Source organism: Rattus rattus, chromosome 4 (genome assembly GCF_011064425.1).
Source record: "Rattus rattus isolate New Zealand chromosome 4, Rrattus_CSIRO_v1, whole genome shotgun sequence".
NCBI lineage: Eukaryota > Metazoa > Chordata > Mammalia > Rodentia > Muridae > Rattus > Rattus rattus.
In genome coordinates this window covers 160418188-160438886 of record NC_046157.1, presented here as the reverse complement: position 1 = coordinate 160438886, position 20699 = coordinate 160418188, and the positions used below count along the sequence as shown (strand labels likewise).

At 44.4% G+C, this 20699-nt stretch overlaps 1 protein-coding gene and 1 pseudogene across 1 annotated transcript in view; both read right to left on the bottom strand.

The window, feature by feature from the left end:
- Positions 1-1559: 1559 nt before the first annotated feature.
- Positions 1560-1681, bottom strand: LOC116899880 (annotated as a pseudogene).
- Positions 1682-4878: 3197 nt separating this feature from the next.
- Trpm8 (transient receptor potential cation channel subfamily M member 8) overlaps positions 4879-20699 on the bottom strand; it is an 85873-nt gene continuing 70052 nt past the window's right edge. The window contains exons 22-26 of the mRNA XM_032899610.1: positions 19609-19799; positions 14373-14472; positions 12848-12881; positions 8843-8934; positions 4879-5638 (exon numbers count right to left, since the gene is read on the bottom strand). Of these exons, the coding sequence (XP_032755501.1) occupies positions 8884-8934; positions 12848-12881; positions 14373-14472; positions 19609-19799 (376 nt within the window). The 3' untranslated portion in view covers positions 4879-5638; positions 8843-8883. The remainder of the gene's footprint in view (positions 5639-8842; positions 8935-12847; positions 12882-14372; positions 14473-19608; positions 19800-20699) is intronic.

The window sequence follows — 20699 nt, the reverse complement described above, 5'->3', positions numbered from 1 at the left end:
ATAAGACCTCACTGCCCGTCACAATGTGGCCCATGTTCTAGAAAATTCTGTGTGATCCCCTGATCTGAGTACTTTATATTGTGTGTGCTGTGCATGTATGAATGCAGTGCTAGGGGCTTGAACCTGAGATCTCATACGAGTATGAGAGCTCCGCCCTGAGCTTTGTAGTTCAGCCCACTCTGTATATTATCTTTATTTGGTTTTTAAACTTTTTATTGGTTCTTTGTGAATTTCACACCATGCACCTGATCCCACTCATCTCCCCCTCCCCTCATACCTGCCCTCCACCCTTGAAACCTCCCCCTGACAGAGAAAAAAATTCTTTTTGTGGAAGCTATAGTGTGTCAGAGAGTGTCCCACAATATATCCCTTTGTCCATACTTCTTTGCTTGCAAATGTTCATTGCAATGACTTATTGGTCTGGTTTGAGGCCTCTGGCTTCTGCTACTCTATCAATACTGGGACCTCACTAGGCCTCCCTCAGATATCCTGCTGTTGCCCTGTGTCATGGAGATCCTATAGTTTTGAACCTGTAGGAGTGACTCCCTCATACACCCCAGCAGGTTATTGATAGGGTAGATGTTGGGATGGGCCCATTCAAAGCGCTGGATCTGAGAGTTAGCTAAGTTGGTCAGCTCAAAGGCTCTCCTACTCTCATGCCCTCAGGACAGCTCACCTCTGCAACAGGGTCAGGTCTGCTCTGCTGCTCAAGCGAGAGGCAGGGCCCACTCTGCTGAGTGTTAAAATTGGTGAAGGACATGGCCAGTTCTCCCACTCTTGTGACCTGGGGCCAGCTCTCCTGCCTTCCGTAGATGGTAAGGGATGAGGGAGAGGATGATGGTGTCTCTTCCATATCTCTCCCTCATCTCCACCACCGCCTAACAGACAAGAGGCAGGGCCGGCTCCCCCACACTCACACCCTTGGGACTAGCTCACCTGCAGCCCCATACAGGGTCAGTTCTACTGTGCTGTCCAAGTGAAGTACAGGGCCTGCTCTCCAGAGCATTGCAGCAGCTGAGAGGCAGGAAGAGCTCCCCTGCTCTGATAACCTCACAGGCCAGTTCTCCTGTCTGCCTTGCAGGTGGTAGGCAAGTGTGGAGCTGACTCCCCCAAGCTCACTCATATGCACATTCATTGTCCCACATCCTTCTGTTTCTCTTTCTCTTCCAAGTCTCCTCTTAGTGGCGCAGAAGTCTCTGAGAGTCTGGGGTCATCTTAGAAGTGGTCTCAGGAGTGCTATGTCCCACTCTGCCATTATGGCACTAGGCAAGTGTCATCTCTGGCATGGTCTGTTCCACCAGGGCTGTGTGGTGCTGGACTGGTGTCATTGCAAGTTAGCTCCTTATCCAGACCCCATGATGGTGGTCTGGTGGTCACTTCTTGCCAGGCGTGCTTAAGTGGACTCATGGGAGGATCATGTATTGGGCTCACTCCCTCCTGGAGCCCTCAGTCCCGGGTGGGGTGGTTCCAATCTCTAGCTTGCTCCCTGTCCTAGGGGCTCATTGGGCCTGCATGGTACTGCACTGAACTGGTGGCCGTCTTAGGCTTGCTTTTTTCATGGAATATTGTTACTAATCATTCAGATATTCATAGGTCAGAACATCGAACGTAGACAAAGCCTTTCTCCTCTCTGCCACCCATGACACAGCAGCCATGTCTCTGCAAAGCTTCTAAAGGCAGGTGTATATTATCTTTAAAAAACATTTGTCCTGTCTCGCAAGTTTGAAGGGTCCTAAACATATATCCCTCAACTCATCCTCTAACTCATTCCATTTCGGCTGCCCTCTCTTCTGCATTCCCCAACAACTTCGAATGCCCCGCTCCCCTCTGCCTGATGCCTAATAGCAGCTGCCCACCAGGCACTCTTTTCCTGTTTCCCTGTTCCGTTCCTTGAGGCACTGCTACACTGCAAACAGCAGATGGTCTCCTTGAGCAGAGTTCAGAGGAAGCCAATCTTCTCATAGCTACAGCAAGGCAATGAGACCCGAGAGACTTCTCTCACACTCCTGCCCTCATTCTGAGTCCCTGAGTGAGAACCTACCCCAGCATTTAGTTAGTGTTCTTTTGGGGTTGACTCTCCATCTTAGATTCCCTTCTTCTACCTGGGTAGACTGTAAAACAGTAGAAAGCACGGACTGCCAGTTCCTCCCAATGATTTTAAGCCATCCTCTTCCCAGGGAAGTGTTCACAGGAGAACACTTCCCATTTAGGAACATGGCCGTGTATGAGGAGCGAGGGGAACTTGGCAAGCAAGACTTCTGTAAGGGAAAATGCAATCTGACAAAACACACTGGTCTTGTCAGTGAGAATGTTTTGCCCATAGCCCAACTGGACCCCAACTAACTGAGCTGCAAAGGTGTCTGCTCGGGTCTGACAGACAAATGGGGCAGCCCATCAAACACTGAAATTTTTGTCCTTAGTAAAATAAAGGCCAGTGTCCTGATGCCTGGATCAGAGGGCAGAGAAGTACAGCAGGAAATGGAGAAAGTACAGGCCCACCTGACTTCTGAGTAGATAGTAGATTGTTTTTGAGACTGAGAGTGTAGGCATCAACTGTCTTCTCCATGACAACCACATGGCCAGTCTCCTGTGGACCACAAAGAAGCAGGTGGAGGAAAATACATTTCCCTGATTCCTCCTGGGGTCAGGGCGGAACACCTCTATGGAGCAGAAGGACTCAGGAATGCTAGCGGGGACATATTTATATCCAGCATCTCCAGTCCCATGCCAGCACAGGTGGCTCTATGGTGGAGTGTGTTTGTGGAGGAAGGACATCCATGTTAGCCCAGAGCAATCTGCTGGGCTGCTGAGAAGCCTATATCTGAACCTCTGTAACCCCTCAAAACACTGGTGACATAATGGGGTGTGTGGTTCCAAGTCAGTGATGCTAAACACCCTAAGGTTACAGATGGGAGCCCAAACAAACAATACCTACTGTGGTGGCTTTGAACTCTAAATCTCTAGCTGGTGATGTTGGGGGAGGTGTGTGGTCTTGATGGAGAATGTACAGGCCCACTTCGAGATTAAAATTCCCTCGCCACTCCGAGTTTGCTCTCCCTGGTATGAGTACTGTTCAAGATGTGAACTTTCAGTGCTTGTCACCACGCCTGCTGCCTTGCCTTCTCACCATGACAGACTCTTATCCCTCTAGAACCAGAAGCCCAAACTCTTCTAGAGGTTACTTTTGGTCATGGTGTTTTGTCACAATAACAGAGAAGTAGTTAATACACCTACCAGAACGTGAACCACAGTATCTAAATCTCTCGACGCCAACTATAACTGCAGTTCACTTGTTTCTGCGTGCACTCAGCGTGGGCCCGTTATCATCCTGGTAACTCAAACCCCTTTAGGAATGACCATAACTCAGCAAAGAATGACTTTTATTTTTTTACTCTCACTAGAACGACACACATAGATATGAATGACAATTCCTCCGTGGTTTAATGCTCTCACATACTGAAGCCATGATGCAGGAGTCTCTGGCATTGTGCCTAAGTCTACGGATGGTTAGAACCAGACCGACAGTTGTAGCACCTTTGATTTGACAGATGAGCTGTTTTCAGGAGCTACGTTAGACATAGTGACGTCACATGAGCGCACATCCTGCAGAGTAACCATGTGAGCAAACACTAAGCATCGTCTAACTCTTCTTCAGGGTCAACAGGAGCATTCTGTGTACAAAGAGTGTTTATTAAGCCAGTGGACACACAATGTGGACATAAGAACACATGGACACACTGATTAGATGGGGGTTGGCAGACAGACTAGGCTAAGTCTCAGTTGCTTCTTTAAGTCCAGTACCTTTCTTGAGTTGAAGGTAAGGCTCTGATTGTTTTTCTGTTTGAATAGTCTGTGGGCTGTCCTACATTTTACTTTTTTTACAAATCCCTATGTAGAGGACAGACCCTTCCTCCTGGTAGTTTCAGACATGGCAAGCACCTTGGTCATCAGGGTAAAATGGAAGTGGATCGCTCTCACTAACAGATCAATGTTCAACTTTCCATCCGTTGGCCATTTTCATTATGTAAATTTGTTCTGTCCACTCACTGCTTCTGAAACCCCAGTGAGTTAGAGACCTGTGAGGCCAGGGTGGTTTAAAATGCAGGCAGCCTTTGCTCCGCCCCTCTCTGCTGGCATTTGCAGGGCGTGAAGAGCAAGACCAAATAAAAATAAACACATCTGGGTTAATGCTTCTGCTATTCTTCTACCTAAATATTCAGTCAACAGCTCTCTGCTGAGGGTCACCCCTTCAGTTGCTGGGCCTATGGTATATGAAAAAGTTGAAAAACGTTTCACTTTTAACATTCATAATTATGAGTGTTAAAGCGGCCTTGTGTTCCCTCAGCCGAGCTCTTCTGAGCACAAATACCACAGCTCCAAAGTAGGATAGGGGTGGAATGTTTAAGCAGATAATCACTCCAAGTCTGCACCAACACTGCATGCTCACAACACCTAAATGAGAGTGTTGGCTTCTTCCTAACGTGAGAACGAAATGGAATATGTCTTACTAGAGAGAGCTCCATATAGCTTATGTCTTATGCATAAGTGACTAAATGCTATTTTGCTATATACATTGATGGAAAAAGCCTTGCAAGTGGCTTGGTAACCAACAGATATTGCGAAGACTCTAATATCCTACGTATGCGATTGCTTGATGTTCTTAATGCAGAGAGAAGACACGCACAGGACGTTCATTTCGACGGCCAGGGGGAGTCAATAACCTACATTGTGGAGATGGCTAGAGGTTTGAATATTGCTGGATGACTGGTAATACTGTAAAGACTGTGAGGAAAACATCTCAGATAAAATAGTTGATGAAAAGGCCTCTAGAAAACTGTATGTGTAGACGATGACGTCATGTAAGATTTTTTTTTTTTTAAAGTGAAGTGTAGCATGCATAGAAAAGGCTGGGATTGAGCAAACACACGGTAGTGTGAGCAACGGCTATGTGAGTGGGAGGGCGTTTCCGTACACTTATGTGCTCCTCTAACCTCCTGTGAGAACCATTTACTATTCTCAATGGGGAAATAATGAGACAATGGAGGAGAGGGACACTCCCGAAAACAAAAGGAGCAAGGTATGCCTCTCAAGGGTTCCTTCAGCAGGAGTCCTGGAGAGCCCCAGAGAAAGAAGTCACTGCCTCAGTGTGCCCCCCCCCACACCTCCCACGTTTGACTTGTGAGAAAGGAGAGGTTGCCCTAGGGTATTTAGCATCTGGCCTGACTTTTCTTTGGGGTGGTGTAGGACTCTGACACTATGTCGATGAATTCATCATACAATGCAGAAAGGGGACAGTAGGAAATAAACACAATAGCAGGGTAGGTGTAAATTCAGGGCCAGCGTCACAGTCATGGGAGGTGCATGAGACGAGGGTGGGAAAGGTGCCATCACTTAAACCTTCAGCGTCAGTTCAAGGCTCCGAGATGCAGACAACACAGGCACCTTCGCGGAGGAACCTTTGCACCCCTCTTCATGTGCACAGTTCTCTGTACACTTTGGTCCCTGACCTATGCCCTTGAGGGTGACTATGAGTCATCCACTTTGTGCCCAGGGACCTGGAAATGTCTCCTTTAGAAGTCAATAGCAGTATTGTTTATCAGCGTCTCACGAGCCTCCAAATCCAGGTGTTTGATTTGTTCTGTAAAAATGAAGAAGATGCTGAATTAGTAATAATAATTAATAAATTCATACATTAATTAATAAAGTTATTAATAAATTTCCCACCTCCTCTCTTGTTTCAACATATACTGGGAAGAGGCCTGGGCATGCAACCAAAATGTTAGCCTGGGACATTAGCTGCGCTTATCTGGGAGTCTGCCCGTGTGAGCTGTGTGAGGTTCTCTGGGCAAGGCCCAACTCATCCTATCTAAGTCTTGGAAAGCCAAGAAGGACTTTATTTGTTCAGTAGTTGCTACGCGAACTTAAAAATGAATAGAAAACCCCAAAAGTTATCAAAATGTAGTTTCAAATAACTCAAAATGACAGTCAAAAGCTTTCTTTTTCAGAAACTGAAACAATGTGACCAGGAGACAGGTCTCTGGAAAACAGGCCATCTCCAGGGACCTTCCTTCCCCTCATGGTGCTTGGAGAGGCTGCCCACTCCTGATACAGAGTAGGGAAAGGCTTGCTCTGGAGCCTTACTTCTAGGCATAGAATAAGAAAAAGAAAAAAATAGGTCCAAGAGATTGGACCAAAGGCTGACGTCCAGATAAAGACGGGAGCAGGGCTAAATGCCTCTGCCTGCCCCACCCTCTCGTGCCAGCTCTCAGTCCCCTGAGGTGCCCTGCCATACCATCCCAGGGAAAGGTGATAACCCTAAGCCCTGGAAGACTAGAGTCTGAGACACTTAGGGCTGGTGCCCAGTAAAACTGAACTTTTTCTTAAGGGTGTGAACATTAAGAAAGAACTTACCTAGAGGTGAAAAAAAAAGTACACAAAAGTAACATTTGATACACTCAGTGTTTCTAAAGATGCCACTGGGTGAAATTCATGGGGCATATATTTAATTTGTATGTCTGTGTGTATATGTGTGTGTTAGTGTATACACTAGTATGTGTTAGAGTGTGCACCAATATATATGTTAGTGTTTGTTATTCAGTGAGTGCGTGCATGTTAATGTGTGTTAGTATGGAGGTTATTGTGTTAGTGTGTTTTTCAGTGTATGTCAGTGTGTTATTGTGTATGCATTAGTACATGTCAGTGTATCAGTGTATGGGTTAGTATGTGTGTGTGTGTATAATGTTGGTGAGTCTCAGGATGTATATTGGTGTATATGTTAGTGTATGGGTCAGTGTATGTGTTAGTGTATTAGTGTGTTAATATAGGTTAATGTGTGTGTCAGTGTATATGTTAGTGTGTATTAGTATGTGTACGTGTGTGTTACTGTGTGTGTTACTGTGTAGGTATCATGTGGAAGTTAGACGACAACCTCAGGTGTTGTTCCTTAGATGCTGTTACCTTTTTTCGGCACAGTATCTCTCATAGACTCCAGCTCTCTGATTTGGCCAGCCAGCAAACACAGAGAGTCACCTGCCTCTGCCTCCCCAGGGATGACATCACAAGGGCAACTGTCACACCTGGCTTTGATATTTGTTTTCTTAGATTCTTTTTCCACCCTGTCTTTCTCACACAACAGCACATGGTGCACATATTGTGTACATCCCAGCATATGCTACCCACACTGTGCACGCACGCACACACACCCACATACACACAGTGCATATTACTGTGCATACACCAGCACATGATACGCATACCGTGTACATATCAGCACATGATACACACACTGTGTACATACCAGCACATGATACATTCACTGTGCACATACCAGCACATGATATATATTCACTGTGTACACACCAGCACATGGTGCACATATGCAAGAGTAATGTCACATCCTTGCAAGTCATTTTTATTCAGCCTTTCATTAACTCTAAGCATATTATTAACAAAGGCCCAAGCTAAGTGCAGGGTAGATTGGTAGGACACCAGTCTGTTTGCCCATTTCACAGTCAAATAGCTGAAAGGAAGAGGAGGTCAGAGCTTCCTGGGCGAGTGTACCAATATAGATTTGAGCATTTTCTGATTACGTTTATTCACACATTTTTAATTACATTTATATTTATTTTTATCATTTGAGTTGTTTTGTCTGTTCCTGTATTTTTTTTTTTCAGCTCATAGATGAAGAATAGAAGGCTTCAGCATATCCGGGAAGTGCCACTCAGTTTTCAGATTCTCAGGCATAAGCCTTCCATACTGGAGTCTATAGATGTGAGCTGTGACTGCCAGGACTCAAGGAACACAGGTGGACAGCCGAGGACACCAGGATTTCCCTGTAGCATGATCACCATGCACAGGGAAATCCTACAGTCCTAACAGTAAGTTATTTTAAATGACAAGTATGTTAAACAGGCAAAGGTCAGGGTAAGGGCCACACCGGAAGCCAGTGCCAGAGAACGGTCAAAGGCCAGTGTGAGAGGCAGGTCAAGAGGCCGGTATGAGGGACCAGAGAGGTGTCAGTGCTAGACACCAATGTGAGGAGTCAGCATTAGGGGGCAGTGGGAGAGGTCAGTGCAAGTGGCCAGCACATTGTATTCCCAACCATACAGATAACCTTCTGCTGTGCCCAGTCAATCGAGACGGAGATGGGAACTCTTCTCTGTTTCTATTCCTTACAGTTTACTAGTGGACCAATAGCACACCCATAGCTGTGCCTCCCTCCCCCTCCCTGCCTCCCCATGCTCCTAAAATTATCAACATTTGATTTCAAGATTTGGACAGGTTCTGGGAAAACATGTTCAAAGCAAATGGCGAGGTGCTGGAGCAAAACCCTGAGTTCAACTTTGCCAATTAATTGAATTACGTGTTATTGTGTGAACGAGCTGTTGTTAAAAGTATCCCATTCCCAACCCCACCCCCAGAACATTTTCAGAAAGTAGAAAGGTGCTCCCCATACATCTACCCCACAGCAATAGAACCCACGAGAATAAGGGACATTTCAGGTGTTTCCACAAAAATATCTATGATAAAGTATTAAGAAGGAAAAAATAGCAAATCTTTGATCAGCAGGACCTCATTTCAATTTATGTAAAATCTGATGTAAGGCTGGCAAGTGTTGCGTAGACCCTGGAGGCTAACAGTGCCCTAGAGCCATGATGGCGGACAGAAATGAGGATGAACTTTCCACTCCTTGTCTCAAGACCATGACTTATTTGATTTGTTTTGTACAAAGCTTTATTGTCAAAGCTGACAATGTGTGAAAATAGAATAAGTTAGAAAACCACCACGATTTAAAAATATTTTTAAAACACTAAAATTCTCAGAGCAAAGAAAAGAGACTCACCTCATTGCAATTTGACTTCTCTCCATGAGCAGTCGCCCGCCTTATTTGATTTTATTAGCAATCTCTTTCAGAAGACCTTTGAGATCGTTAAGCTTGGGATGGGGGGAAGAAAGAAAACCTGGTTTTAAGACAAATGTTCAACACTCTATTTTAAATGACAAGTATGTTAAACAGTAAATGTGACACAGGGAGGGGGAACAGACCCTGCTCCTTCCGTACTTACGGTCAGCGGGTTGGCAAAGGAATCATTAGCTTAATGAAATGCAAGTCAAAAAGGATTTCCTCCTAGACCTAGTAGATTATGTTGGCATGGGAGTAATGTATGCAGATGTATGCAAATGTACCCAAATATATGCGATGTCTTACTAAGATACTAATAAAGTTTTGCTGTATAAAAATATGATGCTGATAAAAATTATGAAGATACCAGTAAGATATGATCGTGTGCTTCCTAACACATACACAAATGGTAAACCCCCAATATAACTTATATAAATAATACAGAAGATTATTCTGTATATTACAGGAGGTTCATGGCCTAAGTTTAAGTCACATGTTACCTTGATGTAGTATATTAAAGGGCATGGACAGGTTTAATTTGTATAGTTGGTTCCCAGCTTGCTGTGTGACTTCTCTCTGGACATTTGGGGACAGAGGGAGGAATCTGTGTAGTTAGACCTGTTTCCAGGGATAACCTCTTCCTTTAACTTAGAAAAAAAAAAAAGAACAAAGAAATTTGAGGGCTAATGGCCACCTCAGTGAACACTGCACAGTGGGTGAGAACCCCACTTCCAGGCTCCGGGTCGTCTGTGAATAACTTTGATTTCTGTTGTAATGAGATGAAAATCGGTTTTGCTCCCCCTGGGGGATTTTGTTAATAGTAAAATGGTATTAATCAGCAGCTTCAAGGAGAGCATGGGGCGCTCAGAATAAAATAAGTCAAGCAGAGAACAAGAAGAAAACAAGCAAACTTAAGCGCCGGTTTCGGGAAAGACTAAACAAACCAACAAACCTTTACCTAGACTGCTGTACGACCTGTCCCTATGGTACTGTGTGCTGACATGAAGAGACAGGCGCTGCTTAAGCCTGGATTCCCTGGCCCCTCATAAGGGGAGAACACAGTCTGATAGGCTTCTGCAACCAGTGATGGCCAGGCAGGCATAATCTGCACCCAGTTAGACAAGGGCCACAAAGGCACCTGCCAGTACTCACAACAGTCCTGCTCCAGGGACAGGCTGGTCAAACAGTTACGCATTAGGCTATACACCAGAGAAAATGGAGGTCTCCTGAAAGACACACTTTAAGTACCTACATCTAGTTTCCTCCATCTTCCACTGGGACAGGTGGCTAGCCATTCCGGTACTGAAGCCTTACATAGCCCAGGGCTTCTCTAAATACACAAACGTAACAAGACTAGACCAAGAATACAGAGTCCAGGGCCAACAAGATGTCTCAGCTGGTAAAGGAACCTGCTGCTATGTCCGGTGACCTGAGTGCAACCCCTCATGGCTACATAGTTGAGGGAGACAATCAAACCGTAAGAGTTGTTCTATGACCTCCACACGCATAGAGGGGCATGTGCACACAAACATGTAATACACACTTCAAATGTAATACTTCGTTTTAAAAGAATACAAAGTTCAAACGAACTAGTAGCAAACACGGAGAAAGAGTCGGTATCAAACGTTGCTAACAAAGGAAAGCTCGGGAACAGAGAGCTGGTTTCATTACCAGTGAATACCAGCCAATGTTTAAAGGTGAATAAATGCCTACATGCTATTCAGACGCTTCCACAAAATGGGAGAGAGACTGCTTCCAGATTCCATGTATGAGGCCAAGATTACCCTGATCTGAAAGTCTGACAAAGATAGCGAAGAGAACTACTGGCCAACATCCTAGTGAATAAAGATGCAAAATATTGATAAGATAATAAGAAGCTAAATTCAAGAGCACGTTAAAATTATCACACACCACAACTAAGTGCAGTTCGCCCCTGAGACAGAAGGATGGTTTGGCTATGAGAACCAATGGGTGTGATAAACTACACAAACAGAAGACAGAAACAGCACAGTCCATGCACTCGACGCAGGAAAATCAGCAGAAAGCTCCAAATTCTTTCACAGTAGAAACTCAACAAAATAACTACTTACTTAGACGTGATAAAGACTATGAAGAAAGAATCCTAGGATCATATTCAGTACCCCATCTTCTCTAAGATCTTAAGACAAGATTTCTTGTCCTCACCACTCTTATTCTAAATGGTGTTGGGAGTTCTAGCCAGTGCAATCAGGTAAGAAAAGGAGAAAGACTATCTAGATCTGTTTGCATAGGTTTTTAAATAATATCTTGAAACAAAGACTCTACCAAAAATCTTTCCTGGAAAAAAATGGAATGAATCTGGTAAAAGTGGTATTTCTGTTATGGAAAACAATCAGAAATTCCTCAAAACAGTAAAAGCAACCTAGTTAACCCACTCCTGGATCACAGCTAAAGAGCTCCTGGGTTGTCCCAGCTACCCCACTCCTGGTACACAGATAAAGAGCTCCTATGTTGTTCCAGCTACCCAACTCCTGGTACACAGATAAAGAGTTCCTATGTTGTTCCAGCTACCCAACTCCTGGTACACAGATAAAGAGCTTCTGTATTGTCCTATTCACTGAGGCACTAGTCATAGACATGGAAGAAAAAAAAAAACCTAAGTATCAATGAATAGATTGATAGGTGAAGAAAATGTGGCTCATGTACACAACGGAGGGCAATTTCATCTTGAAGAAAGGAGGAAAACTTAATTATCTTCAGGAGTACAGATTGTCCAGATGACAATGTGATGAGTAAAACAAATGAGGCACAGGCAGGCAACGCCTCCCATGTGATCTCACCCATAGATATAGCCTAAAATAGTTTAAAGGGTTAGGGAGAGAGAAATGGCAATGGTTCTACTGTACTCTGAGGTGAGAATGAATACTAATATACTGTATACATGTGCTAAAATACTAATATACTGTATACATGTTAATATCCATTTATCCATTATTATTGTCTATTGTATACATGAGATATGCTAAGACCAGAAGTCTTGAATTGAATCCTAGTACACACAGAGATAGTAGCTCTGTAGGTATGTAAAGTAGCTACGTTGGAATGTGGTAGAATGGGTGTTTGCAATGTATATTTGAATCAAAATATCCAACTCTATACCTCAAATATATTGAATTTGTGTCAATGATATCTCAAGAGAGTTGCTTAAAATCAAAGTCAATTTAAAAGGAAAATAAAAAGATACTAAATGCTTGCTCTAGAAACAAAAACTCAGAATGTGATTGCCAGAACTCTCTGAATGGAAAGCAAGCACAGTGTGGGAAGAAAGAGGACAAAGAAGGCAACGGAAAGGGAAGTAGAGGCAGTGAGACAGCTTGTGGTATGCAGGAGACTCTGCGCTGTGTGACTAGGGCTTCCAACACTGTTTGAAACATAGTGATCATTTTGCAATGTATGTATATATGCATCAAAGGAAGCTAGTCACATCACATCCACAGTAAGAGCAGGGAGAATGAATGCAAGCATGAATGCCTAAACTCAGCTCATGTTCTCCATCCTTACATAGTCCAGGACCCAAACCCAGGGAATGGTGCCACCCATAGTGGGCTGGGTCTTCCTATATCAATTAATGTAATCAAGATAATCCCTTACAGACATGGTTACGGAACACATTGATCTAGACAGTTGCTTACTGAGACACTCTTTTCAAATGGCTTTAGATTATGTCAAGCTGACAGTTGAATCTAGTAGAAATGGCACTTCTGGGCTATTCCACACAAGGGCTTGTAGCTTAAGAAGTAATTCTGCTTCAGGCTCCAGCTCCTAAGTGAATCATGCAGACAGCCGAAAGAAACACGTCTAATTTTTAAACAATGAATGTCTTCTTTTGTTTTCTGACCCCATATACAAGCCTAGAGCCAAAACCTCAAAAACATTAAAAAATCATTCCAGAACTTTGAGTCATACCTTTGTGTCCAGTTGTCTGAACCGATGCCTCATCCTGCAAGGACATTAAAAAATAAAGTAAGAGAAAGAGGAGGCTCCTTGGCTGTGTTGCTGTGTTTTCGTCTTTCAAAGATAGAAGACGTGTGTGTGTGTGTGTGTGTGTGTGTGTGTGTGTGTGTGTGTGTGTGTGTGTGTGTGTATAAATCTTCAGTTTCAGCTCAGGTCAGGGGTCAACTGCATTGGTTTCTCTGATGTTCCTCCTCATGCCCAAACAAAACAGAATTCCGTTCTCACCCCCAAAGACAGAAAATTAATGCTATGTTTGCGGATAGGGGTGGTGAAAGTTAACTCATAAATCTACCTTCCCTCATATCCAAGACCTAGAACACAGGGCATCCATGCTGTCTCAGGAGAAAGCGTATTCTATACCCCTTAGTAGCTGTGTTAATTCTAACAAAGAGATCATTTATACTCACATTTACTCATACAGGTTAGAGCATATTTTGAAGTGCCAGCTCTTAGAAGAAGTGACAGCTGACACTGAGGAAGGTCAGCCTATATATTAGGAAGAGCAGGCTTTCACAAACTCTGGTACACTACTTATATACCGTCTGCAGATTTGACTGACTTCCCTACTTCTTCAAGAAGTTTAATGACCGGGAGTCACATAGGAATTTATTTTTAAAAATCCACACGATTTAAGTATGGTAGTCATCATTTCCCAGAGATAGCCTGTAACAAGCCACCTTCTATCTCTGTATTTCAACATTGCAATAATAAGTGTGCCAGTGGCCTTGGCAAGATGAGGCAATTGCCCAGGACCCCTGAGTCTTCCTGGAACTTATTTCTGTAGTTGTGGCTCTTGTTTCTTGCCTCTGTGGATGCTGATGTGTACCCTTCTACACTCAAGATCTCAGTGCCTAGAACACAGGGCATCTCCCTATTCCAAGAAAAAGTCTTTAAGGACACTTTTCTGTTCTGCGCATTTTAGGGGAACAAGCATATTAGCTGAGGTCTGCTTTCACCCTGTTTTGAGAGAATGACATAGGTCTCAGCAGTTATCTGCAATTGCCTTGGTAATGTTTTTGAGTTACTATCAATCTCTAAACGAAAGCATGCCTTACTGAACATGCTCAGATACACTGCCTCTTACAGATACCAGCTGCCATAGTTTGAACATGCTTGGCCCAGGGAGTGCCACTATTAGAAGGTGTGGCCTTATTGGAGGAAGTGTGTCATTGTGATGGTGGGGTTGGAGACCCTCCTCCTAGCTGCCTGAGGATGCCCAGTGGGTTCCTGGCTTCCTTCAGATGAAGATGTAGAATTCTCAGCTCCTCCTGCACCATGCCTGCCTGGATGCTGCCATGCTCCCACTTAGATGATAATGGACTGGACCTCTGAACCTGTAAGCCAGCCCCAGTTAAATGTTGTCCTTTATAAGACTTGCCTTGGTCATGGTGTCTGTTCACAGCAGTAAAACCCTAGCTAAGACACCAGCTTACATATACAGAGGGCACCTTGCCACAGAAGTGAGTGACTGACATACTCCTCTGCGTTGTCGTTGGCCTTCGTGTTGATCTTGACAAGGTAATTCTCCTTCATGACGCCCTCCCATGCCAAAGTCTCGTTGTCCTCATTTCTGAAACCTGAAATAATGAGAAAAGGGAAAACATTCAGGTTTGTTTGCTGTCTGCCCGTTTCCCAAATCGATGCGCGCCAGGCTTCCAAGAGACTCTCAAAGTAGGACAATTAGATTTGTCTGCACCAGCTGATCTGACTACCGTTACTGGTGACAGAAACAGAGCAATATTAATGAGCTTCTCAGTAAGAGTGGGAGTGGGGGTCACCTGTGTGAACTAAGAATGTAATCTTCACTCTAAGGATCCAGTTGAACCTTGTCTGTGTCCTTTGAGACTTAGCCAGGACATTCCACTAATAATTCGGGTGCCCACGTTTGCTGTGTCTGACTCCTGTGCTTTGATGACATGGAGACACAAATCCAGTTTGTTGGATAACGACCACATGTTTTCAACTCTCAGCCTAAAGTCAGGAGATCGTCAGAGGAGAGGAATCTGATGACATTGATTCTACTCCGAAACAGGTGGGCTGGGTCTTGAAGAGAAAGCCTTACCTCCACCCTCCATCCTTCCCTTCTCCCCTAAACCAGAGCAAACTGTACGACTGGCCTGGGGCATGTTCCAGGGAGGTCTTAGCTCACTTTCTTATGGTGTCTGAGGCTTTCAGATGGAGACCACACAAAGAAAACATCATCAAGGTCACTAGCATTTGCAATGGACATGAAACCTCAAGAATCCATGGGGACAGGAAAGAGATGTTGGTGCAGGTGGCCACTTGGAATAGGTGTGTGTGGCTTTGACCCTTAACTTACCATTTAAATGCATATATTCTCACATTAGACACTCTAATACCTTCCTTAATTGAAATAATTAACCGGAGTGCACAGCAAACATGACTTTATCTTTAAATGCCCATTATCATTCTTCGAGACGGTTCCTAACCAATTCCCTTTTAAGTGCATTTCTGAGTAGTTTCCAGTGGCTTTCCTTCAAACCAAGTGCTTAGAACTCAGCATAAAAAAGATTGAAACTTCTGGACACAGGCAGCCGGAACAAAAGTGACAGGCAGCCAAGAAAAATGGTCAGCTTCCATTTTGGTCAGGGAAAGGCTAGCTGAAATGGTGGCCTAGCATTTCTACCAATACACTGAAAAAAATTAGCAGGCTCTAATGAAATGGGCATATTTGTCCCAGCAAAAAACTATGGAAAGCACGCAGATGTATTCTGAGAGAAGCTCATCCATTGTAACAACCTAATGGTGACAGAGGATGAGACAGTTGTGAGAAACATTACACAGAGCGTCGGTGCTATGCTTGCTCTTTCCCTGGACAGTTCTCGTCTAGAATTAACATGAAAATATGGCGGAACGAACATATATCACTTTTTATCATGACATCATATATTACGAAGAAGCAAACCCGGGGCTGGAGAGATGGTTTGGTGGTTGTGAATGTTTGCTGCTCTTCCAGGGGATCTGAGTTCGGTTCTAAGAGCACACGTCAGACAGCTCACGGCCATCTATGCCCCCAGCTTCAGGGCAGCCAATGCCTTGTCCTCTGCAGGCACCTTTACTCAGATACACATACTCACATGGAGACACACACGCCTATGCAATTAGAAATTAAAACTAAATCTTTTTTAATGAAGACCCTAATCAAACTATACACTTAACAATGACTTGGTTATCCAATACACTAGGGTACTTCATATAGTAAAAATTCTTAGCATAGACATTATATAGTCATGGATATTAAACACGTTTTATGGCATATTATCAGCTATATAAAAGAATTAATTATCCTATGAACAGATAGACATACTATACCCTAGGCCAATGCCGGTGTTGACATTTATCTTTGTGTGACATTTATCTGTCCTGGATCCTTATTGTGCTTTTCTGTAGTCAAATGTTCTCTAAAGACTACATATTGCCTTCCAAATCAGAAGATTATGTGATATATATATATATATATATATATATATATATATATATACACTTTTTAATGCAATTACCAAGTAGCATACTTTTCTGACTTGAAGATATTGCTAAACAAGTTTAAAAAAGGGGTTGGGAGTCTGCCGTTCTGAACATTATTTGTAGTTTTCCTTCAAAGAAGGGCAATTTCAAAATTAAACCCTGGCCTCCCCCGTCGTTTGGAGGCAAACACAAAGTGCACTTAAGAACGCCCTGCCAGCTGGAACCCCTGGGAAAGGCCAAGTGCTGTGGGCTCCAGAATGAGTCCTCTCCAAAAGGCAGCAAGAGGGCCCATAGTGACTCAGCAGGCTGGAGAGTCTCTGGTGAGGGAACTGGGCTCTGGCTCTGCTGGGGAGAGGAGACCTGTCCTTCCGTTTCTCTGTCTCCTCCTGAGACTGAGGTCTGTTGAAAGAGGGCAGACAGCATTGCTTCTTCCTATTGTCCACAGAGCATCTCTCTCCCAGAGTCTCCCTGGGGAGAAGGACAAATAACAGGCGTCTCTGACACACCTGCTTGCTTTCTCAAGCTGAAACTCCTTCCTGTTGGCTGGCTAGACACGGGGGAGGGGGGTGTTTCCAGTGGACGTTCTTATCTTTCTTCGATGGGATGCTTTTTGCCTGAAGCCAGAAGTTCATCTGCCTTCCTGACACTGAGTTCCCAGGCTCTGCTGATCCCGAGTTAGATGCATTAGATCCCGGGAATGGACTTTTACCACACGGAGTCCCCATCAGTCCATGCCCAACTCAGTCAGTGTGAGGCAGTTCTCTAGAATGTTCATTCCCTTTCCAGACAACACTGAATGTTACTTAGACCCTGTCTTCATCTTTATACTGAGTCAAATCCTTCGTGTGTGTGTGTGTGTGTGTGTGTGTGTGTGTGTGTGTGTGCATGTGTTCATGTGTAGGTTATATGTATATAGCTTGTCTACCTGTGTGGATGCATAAGTGTACACATGTGTGTAGAGACCAGAGGGTAAGTATTAGGTAGTCTCCTTAACCACTGTTCACCTCTTTCTTGAGACCATGGTTCTTGGTGAACCTGGAGCCCACTGATTGGTTAGAGGGCCTGGTGGGCAGGCTGTAGGGAACCTGCTGGATCTGCCTCCCCAGCAATGGGATTACAGGCATGTACACTATGTCTGCCTTCTACATGTGTTCCAGAGATCTGAACTCAAGTCCGTAGGCTTATGGGGCAGGACTTTTGTCAGCGGAGCCATCTCTCAGCTCCTTTTCCCCACTATGACTCGCACTCATTGTTTAGAAATGTGTAAGCCTTCCTGTGGCATTGACTGCACCCCTAAGTCTTCTCCCAGATTCTGGAGACACCCTCGTTTATAACACGATCTCAAGATGGAAACGAATATAGAAGCGCACATGTCACTGTGCCTCTGAAATCTGGATGTGGGTATTGCACACTTTCAGATTCTAGATCTGCACATTCAGTTCCCGTACTGAACACAAAGACTTCCGCTCTTTCAGTTAGTAATGGCTCAATTTGTTTTCCTCGGCGAAATAATGGGAAGAAACACAGCCACGTATCCAACCTGTCAAAATACTTTCATCAAGGGCTGGGGGTTTAGCTCAGTGGTAGAGCGCTTGCCTAGCAAGCACAAGGCCCTGGGTTCGGTCCCCAGCTCCGAAAAAAAGAAAAAAAACCTTTCATCAAGGAAGGCAATCATATGTGTGCAATGGTTAATGACACCTCCAAAGTGCCATTTAATGTCTTGGAATGGCACAGTGAAAGTTGAGCATGAAGGTCCTTCCTGCCGTAGGCCGACTGAAAGCTGGGGGTGTTTATATTCTGAAAGCTGGAATAGAATAGTATATAGGTCAGGTTTCCAGGAATCGTACTGAAGGTCAGCCAGGAGCATCTGGCCTCCAGTTTAATATAAAGAACCTCACCAAAAAATATGTCAAAGTCGCCACTAATTATCGTATCTAGGAAGGTAATATTTTTACTTTCTGAAGCATAATATTTGGAGTTCCTTCAAAGAGGCGTGGTCAGCCTAACGTGATATGCAAATCTGCTTTATGTGCATTTCATCACACACCATGAGGCAAACAACCAGAGCATTCACGCAGCTTACTGCTGTCGAGAGAGAGGCACCTTACAAGATCCTGTGATAGAGCAGAATGGAGTGGAGCCAGGAGAGAGGTCCTGTGATGAAGACACAGGGACACAGGGGTACCAAGAGCATGCTCTAGACAACAGGCAGCAAACGAAACCTTCTCTGGAGAGTCATGGACTGTGGGTTGCAGCCAGTGAAATGACGGCACTTGGGGAGGTCACTCTCTGCCTCCATGTTCCTCAGATGCTAGGTATGGGGTTTGAGGACTTGAAATTAGCCCTTCTGGGTCTTCCTCTGCTGTCTCCTACCTTTGTGGATAGGTTCCCATCATTGGACCTTGGAAGTATATGACTGATACTTTCAAAGGCTCACATTTGAGTTTGTGTAGAGTCTTAGATGAGCCACTGAGTTTAGCTGTTTGAACAATACTAGAATAATAGTTAAGACTTCAGGTACTCTAAGAACGAAATAACTGTGCCTTGCATTATGAGATGGACATGAAGATTTGGGAACCAGAAGTGGAATGACACTGGTTACATGATTTTTCCCCCCAAATCCCCACCTGTTTGTTTCCAAGATGACACTGTGGTAGCCCCTTCAAGAGGTGGAGCCCAGCACGCTCTTAGACGAGATCATGAGGCCCATTCTGAGTCTCCCTGCTCCCTGGCTAGTGATCTACGTGATTTTCTCAGGCCCGAAACGATGGAGCCACCCAGTCATAAGCTGCAATCCTGAGCACTTAGTCAAGTGAACCTTTGCTCTTCATAAATTAATTACCCGGGGTGTTTCATTACAGTGATACATAAAAGCAACCCAAAACAATCCTCATATGGTTGGCAGACTAACCCTGCCTCCCAAACCAAAAAACAAACAAACAAAAAACACTAAACTAAACTAAACCCATGGTTCCACACTATCCATGAGTCCTACTGGGAAGATTAACTTATCTATGTTATTATTATGTTTGTCCCAAAGTCATTTCCCTAAATGAGGCTCCCCTTCAGAGCTTCCCAAACTACCCTGTCTCTTGAGGCATGCACTGGCTGGCCTGACACCTGCTCTTTAGAGACATACAATGACCAGACTGTAGTGACGGAGACCACACATCCCTTGAAATGACCGACAGCTCTGGACCCCGAGCCCCAGCAGGTGGCCCACTCACAGCAGGCAGAAGACTCCGTGTTCTTCTCTTTACAGCAGCATTTGAAGCACTTCTTGATCACCATGTAGAAGTAAGCGAAGACGACGAAGGGGAAGGGGATGTTGAGGCGGTTGCAGTACTCCTGCACCAGGAAGTACCGCTGGAACTTCCAGACCTGATCGTTGTTCTCCTGCACAATGCCCACCGTGTAGCTGGCAGGGGAGAGAGAAGACACAGCTTAGAGATGTGCACTATCCATCACCCCCCTTGCCTACAGTAGCAACACAGATGGGCAGCCGTCTATGTGGTAGTAGCCTAGGTAAGGCTGGTCAGAGGAAGCCATGTTGATACCATAGTCAGGATGACTGGGTGCAGGCCGCCTGCTGGCTTCAATGTGGATCTAGCTTTGGTTCATTTTGGGTGTTTACTTGTTTATTTGTTTCTGATCACACAGTAAAAATGTTCCGTGAACTTCAAAATGATGTAGATTTCCAAAGCTTCCAATGATTCCCTGGCTCATCTATATGCTGGTTACAAGGACTTTCATGGTGTCTACTCTCTCAAGAATATTTCATCCCTTCTTCCATCTGATTGGAACAGTCTGGAGAAACTGTGTTAGCATTTCTCAAGAGCCTCAGACAAAAAGCCAAAATGGCTCTCCTCAGGACGCCTTCCCCTCTGTGGCTAGGGAAGGCTGGGGAACAAACTTCTGCAGGAGAAGGGAAGAGGGATTCTAGAAAGAGTTGTCATCAAGGGCTGTTGCCCATGAGCTATATAGATTCCAGATGTACAGACTACATCTGGAAAGACCTTGGGCGGAGAAAGATAGGTTGAGAATTTTCCTAGGGCATATCAGCAAGGGCAGATCTGACTTTTTTTTTTTAAAAAAAGATTTATTTATTTATTTATTATATATGAGTACAGTGCAACTGTCTTCAAACACACCAAAGGAGACCATCACCTCTCATCACAGATGGTTGTGAACCACCATATGGTTGCTGGGATTTGAACTCAGGACCTGTGGAAGAACAGTCAGTTCTCTTAATCACTGAGCCATCTCTCCAGCGCAGATCTGACTTTTCTGTGAGCTGCAAATATGTGGAGATTGACAG